This window comes from Lipotes vexillifer, unplaced genomic scaffold (genome assembly GCF_000442215.2).
Source record: "Lipotes vexillifer unplaced genomic scaffold, Lipotes_vexillifer_v1.1 scaffold664, whole genome shotgun sequence".
In the NCBI taxonomy this organism is placed as follows: Eukaryota; Metazoa; Chordata; class Mammalia; order Artiodactyla; family Lipotidae; genus Lipotes; species Lipotes vexillifer.
The window spans coordinates 525,206-549,601 of NW_006782421.1; the positions used below are offsets into that span (position 1 = coordinate 525,206).

General features: G+C 49.0%; 1 protein-coding gene and 1 non-coding gene across 2 annotated transcripts in view; both read right to left on the reverse strand.

The window, feature by feature from the left end:
- Positions 1–19,336, reverse strand: part of ARSG (arylsulfatase G) — an 86,408-nt gene extending 67,072 nt beyond the window's left edge. Inside the window, exon 1 of the mRNA XM_007455268.1 lies at positions 18,662–19,336. Coding sequence (XP_007455330.1) covers positions 18,662–18,879 — 218 coding nt within the window. The 5' untranslated portion in view covers positions 18,880–19,336. The remainder of the gene's footprint in view (positions 1–18,661) is intronic.
- A 527-nt stretch (positions 19,337–19,863) lies between these two features.
- Positions 19,864–19,936, reverse strand: TRNAE-CUC (transfer RNA glutamic acid (anticodon CUC)). The gene has a single exon. It is a non-coding gene; the product is annotated as a tRNA-Glu (tRNA).
- Between the last annotated feature and the right edge of the window lie 4,460 nt (positions 19,937–24,396).

The window sequence follows — 24,396 nt, forward strand, 5'->3', positions numbered from 1 at the left end:
AAAGCCTCAGAGGTTCCCCCCCAGGCCCCCCCCCCTGCCTCTCCCCTCCCCCAACCCCCCAATCTGCACCTCCCCACCCCACGTGGAATCGAGGCCCCCTCTTCTCTACGTGATTATATAGCCTTTGGCATCTCCTTTACAACACTGAACTCTAATTCTTTGTTTTCCTGTTTGGGGCAGCTTCCGGATGCCCACGAATCCGTGGATAGGCCTCCCAGTGACAGGCGGGGCCTGAGGTCCCCCCGCCCTTGACGCTGTGAGTGCTTTGAGCCCCAGAGGATGTGAAGGTGACACTGCACCAGTTTCTGGGCTCAGCCCACACGAGACTGGTAGCTTCCACCTCCTCCCTGAAAACACTCTGTGAGCCGCTGGGTGAGAAATCGACTCCCCCAACACGGCCCAGCTGGAGAGGCCATCTGTAGGTGCTCCGGCCAATGACCCCAGCTGAGGCCACTGCGTCTAAACGTCACACGTGTGCGTGAGGCCACCCTGGACCTCCCAGCGCAGCCATCAGCCTGCTGAATTTCACCAGAGCCGCCTTGGTCAACACAACGAGGTAAAGAATCACCCAACCGAGAGATGCCTGAATTCCTGACCCGCGGCATCATGAGACGTGATAAAATGGTTGTTGTTTTGAGCTGCTGACTTTGGGGATGGTTTGTTACTCAGCAGTTCACCACCAGAGCAGCATCTGTCTCCCACTGGACCATCCTCTCCTGACCATTCAGTCCTCAGCCCAGCACGAGGTGGGCACCACCCAGCGCACGTGGAGAGGGTGATGCCACCGTACTCTTTGCTTTTGTACAACATGGTGAGTCTCTGCTAAAGAGACCTGGGCCTCAGTCCCAGAGGATGGGTGAATTCAGAGTGGTGACACGCACCGAGAGGTCCCAGCAATGCCCATCTGAAAGCGCTGGCCCGGCCCTGAAGCCATGCTCTTCAAGCAGACGTGCGATGCCTCCATCTGACAGAATGAGGGCAGGGCAGCAAAGTGCTCCAACGCTCAGGCTGGGTCCGCAGGTGCTGGGCGAGGCCTCCCTCCAGCCTCAGGGAGCTCCAGGGCCCCCGACTCCGGCTTCACAGCCCTACCAGCACTTCCTTCCTGTCCCTCCGTCCCCTGGGGCTGGAAGTAGCATGTGCAGCCTCCCTTCTGTCCATCGGCTGCTGGTCCCCTGGGTAATTTCCCAGGCACCGGCTTCTCTCAAAGCATCCCCAGCTGCCCACATACTGGGACCTCGGGGAGTTCAATTCCTGGGGCAAAAATCCAGGATTCTGCATGTTGCACGTAGCTGGCAACCGCTACCCTTGGAATCCCAAACTGAGCTCCACTTCAATGTTCATACTTTTCTCCCAAGAAGACGTTCATTTGTACCCAGCCTCTTCTTTTCCTCCCAAGATTAAAGCACAAACATCCTCTTAGATCACACTCCTAAATGTTCCTTATAATAATGACTACTGGGGCTTCCCTGGTGGCACAGTGGTTAAGAATCCGCCTGCTAATGCAGGGGACACAGGTTCGAGCCCTAGTCCGGGAAGATCCCACATGCCACGGAGCAACTAAGCCCGTGCACCACAACTACTGAGCCTGCGCTCTAGAGCCCGCAAGCCACAACTACTGAGCCCACGAGCCACAGCTACTGAGCCCACATGCCTAGAGCCCATGCTCTGCAACAAGAGAAGCCACTGCAATGAGAAGCCCACGCACAGCAATGAAGAGTAGCCCCCGCTCGCCGCAACTAGAGAAAGCCCGCGCGCAGCAACGAAGACCCAACGCGGCCAAAAATAAATTTTAAAAATAAATAAATAAAATAATTCAAAAAACCATGATGGAAAAGAATATGAAAAAGAATATTATATATATATATATGTATAACTGAATCACTATTCTATACATCAATAAAATTAAAAAGAAAAAGAAAAAGAAGAGGGGAGAGACACAGCGAGGAGACCTGCAGGTCTCTCGGAGGGCAGATGGCCAAGTGACTGAGGAGACAAAGACTAGCGCTGGATCCACACGCGCCGGAACGCCGGGGCCACCAGGCGGTGGAGAGGGAAGGAGCTTCTTGTAGGGCCTCAGAGGGAGCGGCTCAGCCACAGCACCTTGACCTTTAACTGCCAGCCTCCAGAACCGTGTGGCAGAACACATTTCTGTTGGTTTAAGCCCCTCCGCTTGTGGTGCTCCGTCACCGCAGCTCCTGGAAACGAACATACCAGCCTACAAATCCCCGAAGTTCAGCCCGACAGGACTCTTCCTCCTGGAACGCTTCCCATCCCCCTCCCTGCCATCCCGCACCCCAAGTGCAGCTCGCCAGCCCGATGCCCCGACTTGGCTGTTATCTCAGCCTGCAGGCCCGGCCTCTCTTCCCGCCCCTCCAAATCCCTACCTAACCTTCAAAGCCTTCCATTGTCACAAAGTCTTCCCTTATTCCCCGGAAGGATCGCTCTTGACTCTGACCTCTGGAGCTCCTGAACCCTCCTGGCAGCCTGAATGTAGACATTCATCTGACAGTATCCGGGCGCTGACTAAAAGGGGTTTCCGTGGGGCCCCCTGCCCTCACATCCACACACCCCGACGTGGGCCCATCACAGCAGCACAGCCCTCTCCTCAACGATGGGGCCCACGACCTGAGCAGGGCTATTCAAAATCCAAAACTGGCATTTTCTGAACCAGGCAGAGAGGAATAGCTTTTTCTCCCCACCTTGAATCTCAAGCTAAAATGATATAATCCCAGAAGGGCAAGGGCCTCACCTCTCACCCTAACCAGGAGCCTGAAAGAATGGGTCAACGGGCTCAGAAGGCCAGACAGAAGACCGAGTCTCTCCAGAGTTTAGTCCATGAGCCAAAGCTGTGCCCCTTCCGTGCTTAGGCTGGTAGGGCTGCGCTTCTGTTGTTTACAACCAGACTCCTGGCTATATCTCACTGTAGCTGAAACAGGATAGGGGCCTGGAACGCAAGAGGTAACAGAACAAGGTCATTCTCTGCCCTCAAGCTGCACATGGTTCAGAGTCAGAGGTGGGTAACCCCAGCATGTGACAGGCCTCTGAGGATCACGTGCTCCTCAGAAAAGTTACATGTAAGCTGAGACCTACAGATATATACAAAGTATAAATATCCAGTCTGTTCTCTATGTCTGTGAGTCTGTTTCTGTTTTGTAGATAGGTTCATTTGTGCCATATTTTATTTTATTTTATTATCTTTTGTTTGTTCGTTTTTTTGTTTTGTTTTGCGGTACACGGGCCTCTCACCGCCGCGGCCCCTCCCGCTGCGGAGCACAGGCCCCGGACGCGCAGGCCCAGCGGCCATGGCTCACGGGCCCAGCCGCTCCGCGGCATGTGAGATCCTCCCGGACCGGGGCACGAACCCGCGTCCCCTGCATCGGCAGGCGGACTCTCAACCACTGCGCCACCAGGGAAGCCCTGTGCCATATTTTAGATTCCACATATAAGTGACTGTAAATCATCTATACTTCAATAAAAAAATAAATAAATACAGTATAAATATCCCTTAACTTTATGTATGTTTGTCTTAGGATACTAAAAATAGCTACCACTTATCACGTGGCTACCACCCTAATCATATTACATATATCATTTCAAATCATCAGAATTCCATTTTACAGATCAGGAAGGTAAAGCAGAGAATGTAAGTAGCTTTCCCAAGACCATGCAGCTGGCATGAACATGCATCTTACTCTGTCTAATCCCTGTTCAGTATCAAAGACCGTAGACCCCTACACGTAGGAAATGACAGAGCTAGAACTTGAACCCAGGCCAGCCCGCCCCGAATACCATGTTCTGCCCAGGTCCCTTTCCATCTGGGAGAAGGCTGGCTGCAGCCGGGCTGGGCCACAGAAGGAACTACCTTAAAACTAGTCACTGGTCTTGGGCTGGGACAGTTCTGAGATTCATTCTTGCTGGTGCCAACCCTGACAGCCTGACTCACATCCACACAAACCACGTGAGCTCGTGAGGGACACCGGAATGCCTACTTCCCAGATGACGTCCAAGGGCAGACAGAGGAACCAGAGCATGAGCAAGGTCAGTGTGTCTTCTTGCTGCACACGAAATCGGAATCCAAAGTTTGCCTTGGGGAGTGTGGAGTTAATGAACGCACAGGGAGTTCAAATGGGTCATAGAAAAAGGTTTTGTTTGCTAAGCTTAGGGGACTTCTGTTCACGGTGGATTGACCTTTGCCAGTGGGTCTGGGACGCTCAAAGGCTGTGACCACCACTTCTTCTTGCCTGGTGCTACTGACTGAACGCTTGTGTCCTCCAAAAAATACATATGTGGAAGCCCTTCTGCCCAGTATCACGGTATCTGGAGGTGGGGCCTTGGGGAGGTGATTCCCTTTATATGAAGTCCTGAGGGTGGAGCCCCCATGGTGAGATCAGTGTCCTTATAAGAAAAGGAAGAGAGACCAGAGCTTTCTATCTGCCACGTGAGGATGGAGGGAGAAGATGGCCCTCTGCCAGCCAGGAAGAGGGCCTTCAGCAGAACCTGACCCAGCCGGCACCCTGACCTTGGACTTCCCAGCTTCCGGAACTGTGAGAAATAAATGTCTGTTGTTTAAGTCACCCAGACTGCTGTATTTGTTACAGCAGCCCAAGCTGACTGATACACCTGGGCAGTGCCAAAAATACCTTTCTTGGGTACCATCACGCTTGCCTGTTTTTACCACCTGTGCTAAGCATGGTCTCTCCTTGAACATGTTAATGCTATCCTTTTGGAACAGCTATAGCATATTTCTGTGGCAAGATGTAACTCTGAGCTCCTCCCTGGACTGTAGGTTCTACGAGGATGGGGCTTCGAGGGGCAACTCCAGCCCCAAACAGAATGCTTTGGCGGGACAGGGCCGCCCCAGCAAAATCTGGTGAATGAACCAACAAAACTTGAAGAGAGAGGCCCCCGTCATTTGGTTGGAAAAAACACATATTAGTCCATTTTCCACATAATCGCTTAAGCTGATGCTTTTAGGGCTCAGTTCCTTCCCCACTGTGTGTTAAAGTTCATAGCTTAACTCTCAGGAACAATCTTATGTCCTTTGCTTCCAAGTCTTTAGAGAGCCCTGGCTGTACCTCCTTCTCCAAAATACCTACCGACACCCCGCACGGCTCGATGCACTGACCTCCGTGTCACCCTCCCCCCTTCCCAGCCCCTGCCTGCATTGGGCAGGGACTAATTAATAAGCAATAAAATGGTCTTGCTCTTTGGAAAGCTTCCTTTGTTTTTCCCCAAATCTATCTGGGTAGGCTCAGACCAGTTCACCAACAGGGGTCCTAATTAAAGTCTGAAACGACATTGTAAAGCAAAGCTAGAAATACAGAGCCAGACATTACAGCAGCCCGTGAACAGGAAAATCAACGCAAATTAAGACACAGCCAGACAGAAACCAAAGCAACTCGCCACTGCATCAATTACGCATATTAGAATCCGGGAACGTACGCGCAGGAAACGCCGCCCCGAAAGCCCCAGAGAGATACAACGTCGCGAAGTGAAGCGTGTCCAGCCTTCATTTATAAGGAATTTAAAACAAAGGGTGAGGCCTGCTGTGGCCACTCTCTAAATTGCTATGTGACTGGAATAAAAGCTGTCTGTGCTCCATTCATAATTTAAAGGCTTGGAGGTGGAAGTGGGTTTTTAAAATCATCTGCTGAGGCCTTTGCGTACAGAGGGACACAGGTGGGTAGTGAGACCTGGAAAAGGCTGGAGTAGGACTTAGATGGACCAGCTCAGCTCAGCCTCCACGTTGCCTTCTGTTAAATGGGAAGGATGTTAAGTGAGACCATTGAGACAACCAACAGGAAGGCCCTTTGAAACTGCAAGCAGGGACCTCCCTGGTGGTCCAGTGGTTGGAACTCCACGCTTCCACTGCAGGGGGCCCGGGTTCGATTCCTGGTTGGGGAACTAGGATCCCTCAAGCTGCACGGCCAAAAAACACAAACAAACAAAAACCACAAACAGGCTTCCCTGGTGGCGCAGTGGTTGAGAGTCCGCCTGCCGATGCAGGGGACACAGGTTCGTGCCCCATTTCGGGAAGATCCCACATGCCGCGGAGCGGCTGGGCCCCTGAGCCGTGGCCGCCGAGCCTGCGTGTCCGGAGCCTGTGCTCCCCAACGGGAGAGGCCACAACAGTGAGAGGCCCGCGTACCGCAAAAACAAAACAAAACAAAACACACAAACAAAAAAAACTGAAAGAAAATGTGGCAGCAAATAGCCAACTTGGTGTGTTTTGCTGACTCATTCACTCATTTATCCACCCATCCATCCATCCACTCCTACTCTTGTTCTTTTCAATAAAAGGGTTCCTGCCAGCCGAGCTTGGTATAATCCTTGGCAAGTCCCCCCTTTCCTTTCCACACTCTTGCAGTGGACATGTGTGCATTCACTCTCAAGGAAGGACACCAACAAGATATGTGACAACGAGATGGACGCACAGGCATCTCAGGGCCTCCTGATGGGACACTTCTGCCCACTGCCACAACCCTGAGCTGAGCCCTTCCAGCCACCAGCATGGGCCTCGCCTAGCGAGTGGTGCAGTCCATCCCAAATGCAGTTGATGAATTCAGCGCTCAGGGCCCCCCGAACGTCTGAGGACACACAGGATGCCCTTCACCGGCTGCTCAGTCCACGGGTCCAGCCTTAAAATGCCCTATCCCAGCTGTCCTCTCCCGCTAGAATGCCAGCCAGACCCCGCAGAGTGAGGGTTGTTTATTGTTTGGATGCATCCGCAGCACCTAGGACAGTGCCTGCGGGGTGGAGTCCCTCTAGGAATATTTGTTGAGTGAATGGGCACCTTTCAATGCTGGGTCCTTGCCCTTTCTTTTCCCTCTGCCTACAAAACTCTCTCGTCCCCCTTCTGGCTAATTCCTACTCATCCTTAAGGGCTCAGCGTTCAGGTCCTAACCAATAAGCTTTATGAAGTCCCTCCTGGCTTCCCTCTGGAGAAGTGGCCTTTCTTTCCTACGGTCCCACAGCACTATCTTTCACATGCTTCTTGCTCCGAGCTTCATCGCCCAAAAGGTGAGAAGCCCAGCACGGACCTTTCTCATTTGCGCCTGTGTCCGATGTGTTCGTAATGTGCTAATTCTGTCCCCCGGAATGTCAATTCAATTACGTCCAACTCAGCTTATAAAAGCCCCAGGGGTGGGAGAGACGTCAGGAGTTCCTGCTCTGCTTTCTAAAGGATGGCTTTCCTGTCTTTTTTTTTTGCCACCAGGGTGTAACCCTCTTAAGGGCAGAGCTGGATGAGGTCTCCCAGTGTGACTCATGACCTGCCCTTAGTAGAGATTTGTTGTTGAATGACTGTAGTTGGGAGGCTTAAAAACAGAACAAATGGCAGCCACTGGACAGGCCATTTTGCACTGACACTTGCGAAGCAGGCTGGCGCCAAGGTCTCACTGGCGAATATCTCAGGTCCTCTTCTCTGAGATTGGCTGCGACCTAGATCATCACATTCCTGCACGTCCCCGTCTGCTACACAAGGATAAAACCCACGGTCTTCACCTTGCCCCAGTGGATAGGTGGGCATCACGTGATTTTTATGTCTATCTGACCTACTCACCCAAGAACAAAGAGGCAAAACTGCCTGTCCCGTGATGCTGAGCATTTACAAGGGGAAGACAGGATGGGACGTCCCAGAGCAAACCGCTCAGAGGTGAAGATCACAGGCAAGAGGATTTCTCCCTAATGAGGGTCCTGCACCCCAAACCTGAATTACTGTATGGGGTCAGGGGGTGGGGTGGACAAAGCTGTCAGGGGGTGACATGGTGGGGGGAGGGTCTTTCTCTTGCTGATATAAGTCTCCTTCAGAAAGTTCTTTCTGCCCTCGCCCTCGGGGCGTCTACCAGACCTCACTCCCCTGCAGTTTCCAGCGCCAGCCCGGCTCCTGCAAAATCCCAAAGGCGGCAGAATGGCTGAGAAAGTCCTGAGAGGTAACATAGTACGTGAATTTCTGCAAAAAGTCAATTCTGAAAAAAGAAGTCACACCCGGCTTTTGAGTGCATTGACAGCTCACTTCATTCCTCACCGGGGTCCTTTAGAGAAACCACCTCAAGCGCCTGGAGCCTCTGACTTACCAGGGGTGAACACTGATCTCTGATTCCAAGCTCAGCCACTGCCTAGAACTCTCAGTGCTGCAGGGACTTGACTCAAAATTAAAATGAGGGCAGAGAAGGCGTGAAGCAGGGAGGAAGAGAAATCAAGGTACACAGTTAACAGATTACACATCAATTTACAGAAGGAAATGTATGTACAATATACTGTCACCTTCACCCCTATGTTCACTGCAGCACTATTTACAATAGCCAAGATATGGAAGCAATCTGAGTGTCCATCGACAGATGAATGGATAAAGAAGATGTGGTGTATATACACACCATGGAATATTACTCAGCCATAAAAAAGAATGAAATAACGCCATTTGCAGCAACATGGATGGACCTAGACAATATTATACTCAGTGAAGTAAGTCAGACAGAAAAAGACAATTACTGTGTGATTTTACTTATATGTGGAATGTAAAAAAGAAAACAAATGAACAAGCATAACAAAATGGAAATAGAGTCATAGATACAGAGAACAAACAGGTTGTTGCCCAAGGGGAGAGGGGATGAGTGAAATGGGTGAGGAAAATTAAGAGGGACAAACTTCCAGTTACAAAATAAATGAGTCACAGGTATGAAAAGTACAGTGTGGGGAACAATCACTAACTATGTAACACCTTTGTGTGCTGACAGATGACAAATAGACTTTATCATGATGATCATTTTGATATGTATAGAAATAGCAAATCGCTGTGCTGTGCACCAGGAAATAACATAGCCTTGTAGGTGAATTACGAAAACAAGCAGGAACCTGTGGGGCACTCCTGGGCACAAAAGCCTTTCCATGTTCCCCCATTTCTTGTTTGTAGGAAATAGGCTTCATCCAGCCTCCTTGACCTTCCCTGAGTTCCAAAGGTCGGATTCAAATAGCTGTTAATCAGGGAAGGGAGGGGATGCAGAAGCAAGGGAGGGGCACTTAAGAAAGTGTAGTCCAGCCTTGGGGCAGGTCCTGGTTCCCCCTCAAAGAATACACATAACAATATATCTTTGAGTTCTTCTGTAGGAACTCCCCCACCCAGCCAACTTCAGGCTGAGCACCAGACCCCTGGAGCCCTGCCCTGTTACCTCAACACCAACCAATCAGAAGAAAGCCACACACCCTGCAGCCCTCATCCCGAATTTTGCCTATGAAAACTTCTCCCCCAGAACCGTCAGGGAATTCGGGCTTTTTGAGCACGAGCCGCCCGTTCTCCTTGCTTGGCCCTGCGACAACCCTTTTTCTGCTCCAAACTCTGACTTTTCAGTTGGTTTGGCCTCCCTGTGTCTCGGGCATATGAACTTTTTGGTTGGCTTGGCCTCACTGGGCATCGGGCGCACAAACTTGCATTCGGTAACAATTGTACTTCGAAAGCAAACTCAGAGAAAATAGATCAGATTTGTGGTTACAGGGCGGAGGGAGTGTGTGCCAAAGATTGAAAGACGGGGTCAAAAGGCACAAACTTCCAGCTATAAGATAAGTAAGTGCCAGGAATATAATGTACAACATGATCAATATAATTAACACTGCTGTGCGTCACATATGTTATGTATCTTGAGAGAGTAAAATCCTGAGTTCTCGTCACAAAGAAAAAAATGTTCTTCTATTTTTTTAATGTTGTATCTCTGCGAGATGCTGGATATTCACTAAACTTACTGCGGTCATTTCATGACGTGTGTAAGTCAAATCATTATGCTGTATGCCTTAAACATATACAGTGCTGTATCTCAATAATACTGGAAGAAAAAAGAAAAATAAAGTTAAAAAAGAAGCGATACACTGCCAACTTCATTTCTGAGCCAGCCTGGCAGACAATTTAAGTGAGTGGACAGTATCTGGGCTTAGCTGGTGGGGTCACTGCTGTCTCATTGTCACTGGTCATCCTTTTCCCTCCAAGACACCTATGGCTCATAACCACTCAGGTCCTCAAACCCCAGTCTGGACAGCCTAAGTCACTGCTTGAATCCAGTCACCCAGCCAGGAGACTTATTCAAGTTACTTCTCAACCCAAGAATTTTCAAGAAATACGGTGCTTGCTCATCACAGGTGAAACTGAAACCAGGCAACTCACACTGGGGCTTGAACCACGTTCTTTTAACTGAGATCACACACCTGGTCTCAGGACTTAATGAAGCTCAGGTTCTGGAGTGAGAGACAAGGTAAGAAGAAGTGGGTTTATTTAGAGAGAAACACACTCCAAAGACAGAGCGTGGGCCATCTCAGAAGGCAGGAGCAGCCCCAGGGTGTGGGGTTGTCAGGTTTTATAGGGGTGGGTCATTTCATAGGCTAATGAGAGGGAGAATTCCAGCTATTTTGGGGAAGGGGTGGGGATTTCCAGGAATTGGGCCACTGCCCACTTTTTGACCTTTATGGTGGGCCTTGGAACTGTCCTGGCGCCTGTGGGTGTGTCATTTAGCTTGCTGATGTGTTACGGTGAGTGTATACTGAGGCTCAAGGTCTAGTGGAAGTCGACTTGTCTGCCACCTTGGACCCATTTGGTTCTAATCAGTTTATGTCCTGTCCTCGGACTATGTCATTCTTTCAGAGGTTTTGCGCTACCCTCCTGTTTCAAAACTAGCACCAGCCTTTCCCTGCATGCTCAGTGGGCAAGACCCAAACTAGTGCTGCATAATCAAGCTCATCCACTGGGTTCCCGTAGAGATTTAAACATTGTTCAGACCACTTGAAATGCTGGCTGAGATGCCCGTGAAAGGTATTTGTCCTTTTCTCTTTTTAAAAGTATGAGCAGTTCACTCCTCTAACCCCTATTGTGATGCAAGTTTTCTAAGTGCTTGAAAAGTTTAGGTTTTAGTGGGATACGAAGTCCCTGGCATTTTCACTGAAATTCCAACATTTCGATTTTCTTCTGGTTATCATATCATTTTTAAACTTGCAAATGTTCAACAGCACTGCCCAGCTCAGATTTGCACAGGACACTGGCAAAACGGGAGCCCACAATGTCAAAGGCAAGACACGCTGGCTGTTGAACCTACTGACAATGGCAGGAGGCCTTGCTGCCCCGCAGTGCACATGTGGGCCATCTCTGGACACAGGGAGCCCCAAACAGCGATGCCCCCTGAGAAAGAGACGCGGCAGCTTTCATGTTTTTCACAAATAAATTGTTTACCGTTCTCTTGGTGGGAATCTAAGTTGGTGCAGCCACTGTGGAAAACAGTATGGAGGTTCCTCAGAAAACTAAAAATAGAACTACCATATGATCCAGCAATCCCACTCCTGGGCACATACCCAGAGAAAACCATAATTCAAAAAGACACATGTGCCCCAGTGTTCACTGCAGCACTATTTACAATAGCCAAGACATGGAAACAACCTAAATGTCCATCGACAGATGAATGGATAAAGAAGATGTGGTACATGTATACGATGGAATACTACTCAGCCAAAAAAAAGAACGACATAATGCCATTTGCAGCAACATGGATGCAACTAGAGATTATCATACTACGTGAAGTTAAGTCAGAAAGAGAAAGACAAATACCATATGATATCACTTATACATGGAACCTAAAATATGACACAGATGAACGTATCTATGAAACAGAAACAGAATCAGGGACATAGAGAATAGGCTGGTGGTTGCCAAGGCAGGGGGCCGGGGGGTGATGGGGGAGGGATGGATTGGGAGTTTGGGATTAGCAAGTGCAAACTGTTATATACAGGATGGAGAAACAACAAGGTCCTACCGTAGAGCACAGGGCACTATATTCAGTATCCTGTGATAAGCCATAATGGAAAAGAAAATGAAAAAGAATGCATATATGTATAAGTGAATCACTTTGCTGTGCAGCAGAAATTAACACAACATTGTAAATCAACTCTACGTCAATAAAAAATAAATTAAAAAGAAAAAAAAAAACCTCACCAAAATGTATTTTTAAAATGGGGCCATTTGGGACTTCCCCAGTGGTCCGGTGGTTAAGAATCCGCCTTGCAATGCAGGGCACGTGGGTTCGATCCCCGGTCCGGGAACTAAGATCCCACATGCTGCGGGGCAATGAAGCCCGTGCCACAAATACTGAGCCCGCCCGCCTCGACTATAGAGTAGCCCGAACACCACAGTGAAGAGCCCAAGCACCACAATGAAAGATCCCGCATGTCGCAACAAAGATCCCATGTGCCACAACTAAGATCCAATGCAGCCAAAAATAAAATAAATAAATAATTTTCTTTTTCTAAAAGAAAATAAAATGGCATTTGATCATATGTAAACCAGACCTCATTAAAGTGGATCCCAAAAAATGCTGGTCAAGAAAAAAGTTGTTTATCATCATCATAAATTGCTTAACGTGGTGAATCCGCAAGCTGGATAACCTGCACCCGCATGTCAGAGAGCTGACTGTAACAGTAAAAACACTTCATTTCTCTCTGGGCCCCAGTTTCCCCCACGTGATATGTGATGTGGACGCTCTTTGGTCTGAGCTGCTGGAAATGAGTTCAAGGTCATGGGGTCTTAGGCCGCAATCCCTATTTTCTCTCTATGGAACTGGAGTTTAGGAAGTCTGAAAAGGGACACCAAAATCAAGGCTCTGAAAATGTTCCTTCTTTTTCCCCCGGCCGCACCACGCACCTTGTGGGATCTTAGTTCCCGGACCAGGGATTGAACCCGGGGCCCCACCAGTGAGAGCTCAGAGTCCTAACCACAGAACCGCCCAGGAAGTCCCAAATTTTGCTTTTCTTTCCCCAAGGATTCCTTTTTCTTGCAGCCATGAGGACATCATAATTATGTTGTGAACGGTGCCTCTTCTGACCACAAAATTGGCAAATTGCATCGACCATAGTCAGATGGAAAAAAACACGAATGGGGACTCCCCTGGTGGTCCAGTGGTTAGGACTCGGCGCTCTCACTGCTGGGACCCCGGGTTCAATCCCTGGTCCGGGAACTAAGATCCCACATGCCACGTGGCAGGAAGGAAGGAAGGGAAGAAGGGAGGAAGGAAGAAAAGTGACTTGGGGACTTGGTGGAGGAATGAGCAGAATCGAGCAGATTCCGAGAGGACAGCGGAGTCTCACGGCCCAGCTTGGGGAAGGATGAGGGCCCAGCACAGACAGAGGGAGGAGCTTCTGGAACAAAAGCTGAGCCAACATGCTTGACCCTCCAGCCAAGGGAGGGGGATGGCAGGAGAGCAGGGCAGCAGAGCCAGAGGTTCAGGGGAAACACAAGAGCTCACACCTACCAGGGACCTGCTGCTGTCTTACATGACTTAACCCATTTCCTCCCCAAAATGACCCACGATGATGCCACTACTGTTCCATCTTAGAGATGGCCAGACTGAGGCCCGGCAAAGTTTACTCACGAGCCTGGTGCCCCAGAGCTAGTAAGTGACAGAGTCAGGCAGCCTGATTCCAAGTCCCGCTACGGTTAACTCGCCTCTGCCTCCAGAAGTCCGAACCCAGGCACACAGATTTTGTTGAGCAGCTACCATGCTCCAGGCATTGTTTTAAGCACTGGAGCCATGAACAAGACAGATTAGACAGCTCCTCTAGGGAGCTGACATTCCAGGATGAGAGACAGGCAATAAAGAAGTAAACAAAGATCGTGTCGGCGGTGATACGGGTCATGGAAACAAATCAGGAGAAAAAGTGAGAGACGCGCTTGGTGAGGGGTTAGGGAGGTCAGAGAGGCCTCCTCCAGGATGCGACACTGGAGCCGAGACTGACCGGCCACTCAGAGCCTGAGGGGAGAGCTTGCCAGGAACAGGGAAGGAACGGCCAGTGCAAAGGCCATGAGGCAGACGGAACGTGGGGAGGGGCTTGGAGATGCAGTCAGAGCCAGCACGGGGGAGATCGCAGGCGTCTGCAGCCTTGGCAACCACACGTGCTCGGCCGGTGGAGCCTCCTGTCCAACAGCTGCGTCGATGACCGACATCTCAACCACACCTCTCAGTTGCTTCTTCCCCCTTCACGGCACAGAGGTCCTCTGTCAGCTCCAGAGGGACGAGAACTATCGAGACTCTAATGTGCGCCTCCTTCGACGGCCCCCTTCCCTCTTCGTGGCAAAGCCAGCCCAGGCCTTGAAGGACACTCTTGGCAAATTCACCTCTGCTTCCCAGCCCTGAACGATAAGGCTCTAGAGTGAGAGCACGTTGATGCAGCCGCTCGCTAACTCTGGGCGAGTTACTACCTTGATTTCCTCATCTGTGAAAGAAGAGAAGCATCAGGTGGTAGCGTGAATTGAACTGGGCGATGCCCAGAGCCTGGGGCCTTGCAAGTACTGGTAAGGGTTAGTTACTGTCACAGCTGTTGGGTTGATTCAAATACAGCTGTTGGCCCGGCGTGCACGGGCCACGTAGAGGTTTACTGGGGTTTATCCCTGGACCCCGTTCCTCCTTCCATGAGTTGTATCACTTAGACCTTTCCGTAGGCAGAGTAGCAAATTCACACTGACAATTCAGATGGATATTGCTTTCTCATAACAATAACAAAAATGACCATAGCTAACATTTATCTGCGTCTACGGTGTGCCAGGCTCTGTGCTAATGCTTACATAGCTAATTCCTCATTTAACCCTCACAACATCCTATGAGGTGGGTGCTACCATTGGCCCCCCTGCAGAAGATGAAAGCAAACCTCCGAGGAATGAGGTGGCCCGTCCAGGGTCATACAGGTGGAAATATTAGAGCTGGGATTTGAACCCAAGCCATGCGGCACCAGGGCCTGCCCTCTTAAGCAGGATGCTTAATCTTCAAAGCAACAAGCATCTCGTGAGTAGGTGCTGCGTTTCAGATTATGTTAGGAGCAGAGGCACAGATATGCGTAGTATAATGGCTAATCATAGTATTATGGCTGTAGTACAAATTACATGTGTAGCAGTAATGTCTCTGGGTTGAATCGTGTCCCCCCAGATTTCATGTCATTCCAGAACCTGTGAACGTGACTTTATTTGGAAATAGGGTCTTTTCAGACGTAATCGAGTTGAGATGAGGTCATACTGGATTAAGATGGGCCTTAACGCCAATGACTGGTGTCCTTACAAGAATAGGGAGGTTTAGACACACACGCAGGGAGGTATGTGAACTGTGGAGGTGGACAATGCAGGGGTGAGGCTGCAAACCAAGGGCTGCTGGCAGTCACCAGAAACCAGGAGAGACGCCTGGAACGGACTCCCCTCCTGAGCCTCCAGCAGGACCAGCCCCACCAGTGCCTCGATTTAGGACTTCCCGCCTCTGAACTCTGAGAGGATAAATATGACTAGTGGCCTATTTGAGGCCACTAATTTTTCTTATAATTCTAGTTGATTGACTATGTTGTGCTAGTTTCAGGTGTACAGCAAAGTGATTCAGTTATACATATATACATTCTTTTCCATCATGGTTATTCCCAGGATACTGAATACAGTTCCCTGTGCTATACAGTAGGACCTTGCTGCTTATCCATCCTATATATAATAGTTTCCATCTGCTCATCCCAACTCCAAATCCATCCCTCCCCCACCTCCCCTCCCCCTTGGCAACCACAAGTCTGTTCTCTACGTCTGTGAGTCTGTTCATAAGTTCATTTGTGTCATATTTTCGATCCCACATGTAAGTGACAGCATATGGTATTTGTCTTTCTCTGTCTGGCTTACTTCACTTAGTATGATCATCTGTAGGTCCACCCATGTTGCTGCAAATGGCACTATTTCATTCTTTTTTTTTGTTTTTCCCCACACGTGGGAAATAAGATCCCACATGTGCAGCATGTGGGATCTTAGTTCCCTGACCAGGGATCGAACCTGCACCCCCTGCAGTGGGAGCACGGAATCTTAACCACTGGACCGCCAGGGAAGTCCCAATATTTCATTCTTTTTCACACAGGCCACCTAATCTGTAGTAATTTGCTGCAGTAGTCCTAGGAAATGAGCACACTCATAAAAGGGAGACAATAGAAAAGATAGTTTCTCAATTCACCCTTAGCCCCTGTTTGGCAATAAGCATTCTTTCTGAAAGTCATGGTTCCCCACTGGCGGTGAGTAGTCAGGGAAAAGCCGGTGATGAATCAATCCCTGGCCTCACAGGAAGCTTGCTTTCCTGTCAACAAAGCACAGAGTGAAAAGCCGTCAACCTTGGGCCAGAGGGCTGTCTGCCTGGCCACTGTCACGAGGCTCCGATGGAGAGAATACTTTCATCCAAGGGAGGAAAAAGTAGCAGAGCCCACCCCAACTGTATTTGCCTCTGGTCCCCGAGATGCCCCTTCCGCTCAGGCTGACAGCGTGCTGGTGGGGACAGCTCATGAGAAGAATCCCGAGGCTCACAAAATCTCGGTTTAAATAACGGGCCAGATATTTCCCCACAAACCCTCGACACGAAAAGCAGAAGTTCTTAAGCACTTGGCAACCCAGTTTCCTTTGAGGATCTGTTGAACGCTCTGCATTAACCCTCAACCCTAGGGAGAAGAAAAAAATTTGACGTGCAAAATTTGGGGTGACATTTCAAAGCACCCTGAACCCCTGAAGCCCATTTACGGACAAACAAATACTTCTGAATATGGCCAACTAGCTGCCGGGCACCGTGCGAGGAATACAAGGGTGGAAGAAGAGACAAGGCATGTTTCTTCCTGAAGCCCAGAGCTCGAAGGGCAGAGGGTATAATTTCCTGTGGCTGCCGTAACAAATTACCACAAGCTGGCTGGCTTACAATGATAGAAATGTATTCTCCCACAATTCAGGAGGCGAGAAGTCTGGAACCAAGACGGCAGCAGGGTTGGTTCCTTCCGGAGGCTCAGAGGAAGAGTCCGTCCCAGGCCTCCCTCCAGCTCCTGGTGGTGTCTTTGGCTTACAGGCACATCACCCCGTCCTCTGCCCCCATCTTCACGTCACCTTCTCTGCTGCACGTCCCTCTGTGTCCCCTCCTCTTCTTACGAGGACACCGGTCATTGGATTTAGGACCACTCTAAATCAAGTAGGATATCACAGAGGTCTTTAACTAATGACATTTGCAAGGACCCTATTTCCAAATAAGGCCACGTTCTGAGCCTCTGCGTAGACATGAATTTGGGGGTGACGCTATTGAACCCAACACAGGTGGTTACGCAGTCACCATGGAGAGCAGCAAAGGTACACCTGAGGCATCCAAGAAAGGGTTCCTGAGGACCTCATGTGGAATTAGGAACCAGATGGTGAGTAGAGACTAAAACAGGAGTGGTGGAAAGTGCATCAAGAAGCACTAATCACTATATGTATCGATGTGATAGGTAACCAGCAAGGACCTACCGTACAGCACAGGGAACTCTGCTCAATGTTCTGTAAGAACCTGTGCAGGAAAAGAATCTGAAAAAGAGTGGGTATATGTGTAACTGAATCACTTTGCTGCACACCTGAGATTAACACCACATTGTAAATCAACTCTAATATATATAAAATAAAAATTAAATTTAAAAAAAAAAAAGAAGAAGAAGAACTCATCACATAGGTGAGGCCCAAACAGAGGGAGGCAACAGCTGAGGAAGGAGTCAGACAGGAGGGGCCGGTGCAGAGGACGGGCCGGGCTTGTACACTGCTCTTCGCAGTTTGGATTTTGTTCTTAGGGTCACCAAATGCCTTTGAGGGATTGGAAGCAGAGAAGTGTTTCTAGAAAGTTCACCTTGGCTGAGGTGAGGAGGATGGATTGGAGAGGGTGAGACCAGACGCAGGGACACCAAGGGTCCCTGTCTCAGGGGAAAGCTCCCGGCTTAAGGATGCAAGTGGCTGAAACTCCAGAGACACCCCATGTGTTGTCCTAACCAGCTGGTTGGGATGATTCCCACGGAGCCAACAGGAGGGGTTTAACCCAGGCAGGTGGGATCTGAGCGGGCCAGTCAGATCAACGTCAGCCCAAGAAGAAAACCGATCTAAAATATTCATAAAACTTTGGCCAGTTCAGGTATACACCTCCTCCCCTTTTGTGGTCCCTTAGCGTTAAGTGCGCCTTAAATGGACCAGTAAGTCTTGTCCGCTCACAGATAAGTAAGTCCTTTGGCCTTCATGCGCCCCACTGACTTTCAGTCACTCTTCAAGGGCACCTTCTCCCTTAAACCCCCAGGCTGGGGTCCACACCCTCCCCACAGACTCCAAAAATTCCTGATGCAGCCTCTCGGACTAGATTGTAATCTGTACTTTCCTTTCAACCTGTCTCCACTACGAGAGCTTGAGGGCAAGGATTGTTATTTGTTCACCTTTGTGTTCCCAGCTCCTAATACACACACACACACACACACACACACACACACACACACACACACACACACACACACACACACACAGACACTCACAAAATAAGCGTTATCAGAATTCCCTGGCAGTCCAGCAGTTAGGACTCAGTGCTCTCATTGCTGGGGCCCCAGGTTCGATCCCTGACCAGGGAACTAAGATCCCAACAAGCCGTGCAGCATGGCCAAAAAAAGAACAGTTATCGAATGGACAGATGGATGGATGGATGGATGGACTCCTTCATGATGCTGTACTGGCTTCAAACTAAACTCATCAATCAATTAATTACATCAACATGGACCCGTCAATTGCTCTTTAAGTGCTTTATGCGGCCCCCTCCCCACAAAAGAGTCAGGATGAAATATCCAAAGAGATGCTGGCTTGACATCTCAGACTCACCTCATTCCTTCTGCAGCCATCTTATCAAGGTTGGCAGTGTCCTTCGTTTCCGCCCAGTTTGCTCCCAGGTCACCCCACCCCATGTCATCTGCCAGAATGATCACGAAATTCGGTTTCTGTTCTCTTGTTTCCCCACTGAAGCTAAAATCCACGAGAGGATAAAGACATCCCAGGAAACTCACCCCCACCAACAAAACCTTTAGGAAAGGCCAGGCCATGGCGATCAGGGGAGGTTTCCAACTGTGTGCAGTGATGCAGTGGTGGAGTTTCCAAGAAGATACTGGTGGTGATGGTGGTGGTGGTGATGCCTACAGGGATGGTGGGTGCTACAGAAATGAGGCCCGCGTCTGGAATCCTAATTCACGAGAGTCGGGAAACTCACAACCCTGAACTTGACTTTCTCCAGCGCAGCCCCGTAAGGTGACGGGTCTTGTGTGGCAATCAGACCTCAGTGTCAACAACTGCTCTTTGGCCACTTAGGAAATGACCCCTCTGTGCTCAGAGACGTGAGAGCCGGAGCTCGAGCCTTGCATCTATTCGGGGCTCCAGCTGGTGAGTGCGGGATAAATTTTCACATCTGCAGAACACCTGGACGGTCTAGAAGCCACAGTCAGTCCCAGTCGAGTTTCTGAGTTCCAGATGGTTGAAGGCTTCATGTGTCTGTAAGGTTTCCTGAAAGAACAGAAATTGACGAGAAAACAGAGTTAAAACTGCCGGTGCAGCTGTGTTTTACTCAGTAGCTTAGGAAATAATCACTTTTCCATGCCGACAGATGTTTTCCTTCTTATTCGACTACTGAACGGGTTCATCGCTTTCTCCACCGGAGAAATAGTGATGCTAATATTTGCAACAGACCTATAATTACAGGGTTGGAAGCAACAGTAGAGATGATCTCTCACAACCCGCTCACCGTATAGAGGGGCATACACCGAGGCCCCGTGTTCCGGGTGGAGGGGCAAAAGGACCAGCACCGCAGCACTCTGTGAAATGCCAGTGCACCCCACCTCCTACCTCACTGTGCTTCTCTGATTCACAAGAAATTCCCAAACTAAGCGCGACCTTGTCAAAACCCACAGGGATTCTAGAAGAAAGGGTGAGACCCTTATTACCTTATTACCAAGACATGATTCTTTCTAACAGTCATGCTGTAAACTAGCATTTCTATATAAAATTCTTTTTTTTTCTTTTTGGCCGCACCTTAGTCCCCTGGCCAGGGATTGAACCTGGGCCCTCGGCAGTGAGAGCGCCGAGTCCTAACCACTGGACCGCCAGGGAATTCGCCAATAAAGGAGCAGTCTGTTTTTGTTTTTGCTTTTTTGCCACACCGTGTGGCATGAGGGATCTTAGTACCTGTACCAGGGATTGAACACAGGCCCCCTGCAGTGGGAGCTGGGAGTCTTAAACACTGGGCCACCAGGGAAGTCCCTCTATACAAAATTCTTGATAGAAATTAATTGGGAAGAAAAGGAAAAGAAAAAAAATCAGTTAGTGGTAGAATCTAGGTGGACAGTCTAGGGAGCTCACTGTAGAACTCCTTCCATTTTGCTGTATGTTTGAAATGTTTCATAATAAAATGTTAGGAAAAAATGTCCAAAAAATGTTTAACGGAAATGTGTCCCTTTATATCTTGACAATGTAATTTTTTTTTTTTTTTTGCGATACACGGGCCTCTCACTGCTGTGGCCTCTCCCGTTGCGGAGCACAGGGTCCGGACGTGCAGTCTCAGCGGCCACGGCTCCCGGGCCCAGCCGCTCCGCGGCACGTGGGATCTTCCCGGACCGGGGCATGAACCCGTGTCCCCTGCTTCAGCAGGCGGACTCTCAACCACTGCACCACCAGGGAAGCCCCCGACAATGTAATTTTTAATAAGAAAATCTTAAGACATGCTCAACCGGTGCTTTTCACATTTAGATGTACATACAAATCAGCTGGAGATTTTATTAAAATGTAGATTCAGTAGGTGAGGCTGGGACCTGGGGTCTGTATTTCTAACGTAGCCCTTAGATTACATTTTGAGTAGCAAGAATGCTTAGTTAAAAATATCCAGATTCTGGTCCGAGAAGAAAACTAACGTAACTGGAGGTGATTAACCTGTGACTGATACTTAACCTAACTAGAGACCTAACGAGAGGTGATTCAGCTTCAGTGGAAAAACACAAAACAATAAATCAGGTTGAGTTCTGAAAGACAGAAATGGAAGGCTATGCTTTCAACTGCAGGTTGCAAATGGAAACACAGAATAAAGAAAACCATATTTTACCCCTAGTTCACCTAAAAGCCCTAAACTGACTAGGCTAGTAAGGAGACAGAGACTTGAAATTCTGGATCAGATTTTAAAAACCTCCGTGGAACACCCAACCCATTAAAGGAGAACCAAGTTATTATAATATACAAAGATGCGGGACTTCCCTGGTGGTGCAGTGGTTAAGACACCGCCCTCCCGATGCAGGGGGTCCAGGTTCAATCCCCAGTCAGGGATCTAGATCCCACATTCATGCTGCAACTAAGAGTTCGCATTCCACAACTAAGGAGGCCGCCAGCCACAACTAAGGAGCCCGCCTGCCGCAACTAAGACGCAGCACAACTAAATAAATAAATGAATGAATGAACAGTCGCATTCTTCAAAAAATAACAGTAATACTAATATATAAAGGTGCTAGCAGGGCTGGGGTTACGACAGATGCCATTTCCAGTTGTGTATCCCTGCCCTTGAGGAAGGAATGCACAGCCGACCAAGCCGGCCAGCCAACCCAGATGGATGGGAGTGGTTGGAGGTATGTAAGTTCTGGAAGATGCAGATAAACTCAAAAGGATAGGCAGCTATGCACTTAATCAAAATAAAAGGAATTCCGAGTCAACAGTCATGGTCATCTGGAGGGCAATGAATCAATTGTTCAGCAACGCAAATTCTTCTGTTTTCCAAAAGGAAAGTTATTATTTCAAACTCAATTAGATTCAACTGGTATTTGTTGATCTTGAGGCCCCAAAGACTTCTCCCTTTCTAGAAGAAAGAGGCTTTGCACAAGCAGGGTGCCTAACAAACACTTGTTGACCTGCCTTATTCTACTGGCTTCTGACCATGAGCAACAGTTGCAGGAAGCTTTTCTTCCTAAAGCTACTTAGCTTGGAACGCTAGAGCGGCCTCATTCTTCACCCATAATCCAGTTCAGAATGACCCAACACAAAACGGCCCGGGGCGGGGCGGGGGGGGGGGGCGGGGGGGGGGAGAAAAAAACCACTTAAGAAGGAAGTTAAAATTAAGGTGGGAACATAAGTAAACAGATTGTTTTTCTTAAGAATTCTGTGGATAAAACATTCCTCTGAGGTTTTCAAAGAGAATCATTAATACTTAAAATTTTTATGGCATATGGAAATAAGCTAATTTAGCCAGTACACCATTGCCCTAGCCTTCACGCCCACACCTCCAGGGAGACATTTAATCCTTTCCCCACTTATTGTTTTTAACTAAAGGGAAAAAGCAAGTCAGACATTCAAAGAATGGACTTCACGCCACGGACCTTGATTAAGATCCAAGCTGATATTATGGAAAACAGTATGGAGGTTCCTCAGATTAAAAATAGACCAACCATATGATCCAGCAATCCCACTTCTGGGTATATATCCAAAGGAAATGAAATTAATATCTTGAAGAGCTACTGGCACCCCCATGTTTATTGTAGCATTATTCACAATAGCCCAAGTACCCAGAAATGGGTGAATAGGTAAAGAAAATGCGCTGTGTGCACTGTACACACATAACGGAATTATTGGGCCTTAAAAAAAGAAGGAAATTTGTCTCCACTCATAACAACCTGGATGAACCTGGCGGATACCATGTGAGGTGAAACAAGCCAGGCACAGAAAGACAAATACCACATGATCTCACTCACATGTGGAATCTAAAAAAGTAGCGCTCACAAGAGCAGAGAGAACGACGGTTGCCAGAGGCCGGCGGGTGCGGGAGATGGAAGGGAGTTTGTTAAAGTACAAACAACCAGTTACATAGAATCAATCGCTTCTGGGACTTCCCTGGCAGTCCAGTGGCTAAGACTCTGCTTCCAATGTAAGGGGCCCAGGTTCGATCCCCGGTCAGGGAACTAGATCCCACATGCCTGCCACAGCTAAGAGTTCGCATGCCACAACTAAAGATCCCACGTGCCGCAACGAATATCTCACACGGGGCAACAAAGATCCCACGTGCTGCAACTAAGACCCGGCACAGCCAAATAAATAAATAAATATTAAAAAAAAAAAAGAATCAATCACTTCTGGGGATCTAATGTATAGCACGGTGACTGGATCTAATGTATAGCATGGTGACTAGAGTTCGTAAAACTGTATTACGTAGTTGAAATTTTGCAAAGAAAGTAGATCTTCAATGTTTCCACTACCAAAAAAATTTATAAGGTAACTATGTAAGGTGACGGGTGTGTTAAATTAGCTTGATTGTGGTCATTTTATAATGTATATGTATATCAAAACATCACGTTGTATATAATTTTTATTTGTCGATCCTACTTCAATAAGGCTGGGTCGTTGTGCTTGCTTTTTTTTTTTTTTTTTTTTAAAAAAGACCCAAAACAAACTTCTAAAGATGAACTGCCTGAGGTGATAAATATACTGGGTGGGATTAATACTAGACTGAACATTGTAGGTGAAAAGATTAGTGAACTTGAAGATACAGCCAAGATCTTTTTTAAAGCTCTTTTTTTAAAGACTACCGGCTCAGTGTCTTATCTGAGGTTACTTTCCCAAACTTTCTTTACACATCACACTCCCCATCTCAGAAGGGAGAGTGGGGACTTCCCTGGTGGTCCAGTGGTTAAGAATCTGCCTCCCAATGCAGGGGACACGGGTTCGATCCCTGGTCGGGGAACTAAGATCCCACAAGCCGCGGGGCGACTAGGCCCATGTGCCACAACTAGAGAGCCCACACGCTGCAACTAAGACCCGACGCAGCCAAATAAATAAAAGAAGGGAGAGTGGACAGTCAAGGAGCACTTCTGGGGGCTTAGGAAGAAGGGGGAGCATTTGACAAATAAAGCCTTCACCCCTCCTTCCACTGGGCTGGAAGGTAATCAACCACCTTACTCAACATAACACGCCCAAGGAAGGGCCATCTGAGCTGACTGGGATAGATTTTGCCGAGCACAGCACCAACCCCGCCCTTGTCCTCAGGAGCTCCGGCTGCCAATCAGCTCTGCGATGGTCTGTGCTCTTTTCCACGACCCCGCCATAAAGCAAGGCCGCTGGGCCTGCTAACGTCTGGCCTCCCTTTGGGTTCCGGGCTTGCTGATGGGGAAGGGTACTCATCACGGAAACGACTCACAGGCGGGCTGTGGGCCTTGGAAAGGAGGAGCTGCCCTGAAGATGTGCTCTGCAGGCTGCACACCCGGGCCGGCTGCCCATCACCTGACCCTGGCTCCCCGTGGGCCCCCCGTGGCCAAGCAGCCCGCAAGAGCGCCTTGCAAACAGCTGAAGCAACAAGACAGTCGAGCAGACCTTTCTGGCAGAGGGCTCTGTTGGTTTTCCAAAGACAAAGCTTCGGATGAGCTGAGGCCAAGAAAGACAAAGGCGCAGAGGGAGTGTGATCTCTGGTTGCAGAGTTCTGTGGTTTCACCCGCCCAGTCGGACCACGGTCACTGGGGGCGCTGGCTGCAGCCAGGAGTCACGCGGGGGTCCCAGGGCACCAGCTGCCCACGTCTGTCGGAAATGATCCCCCCCCCCCCCCCCCC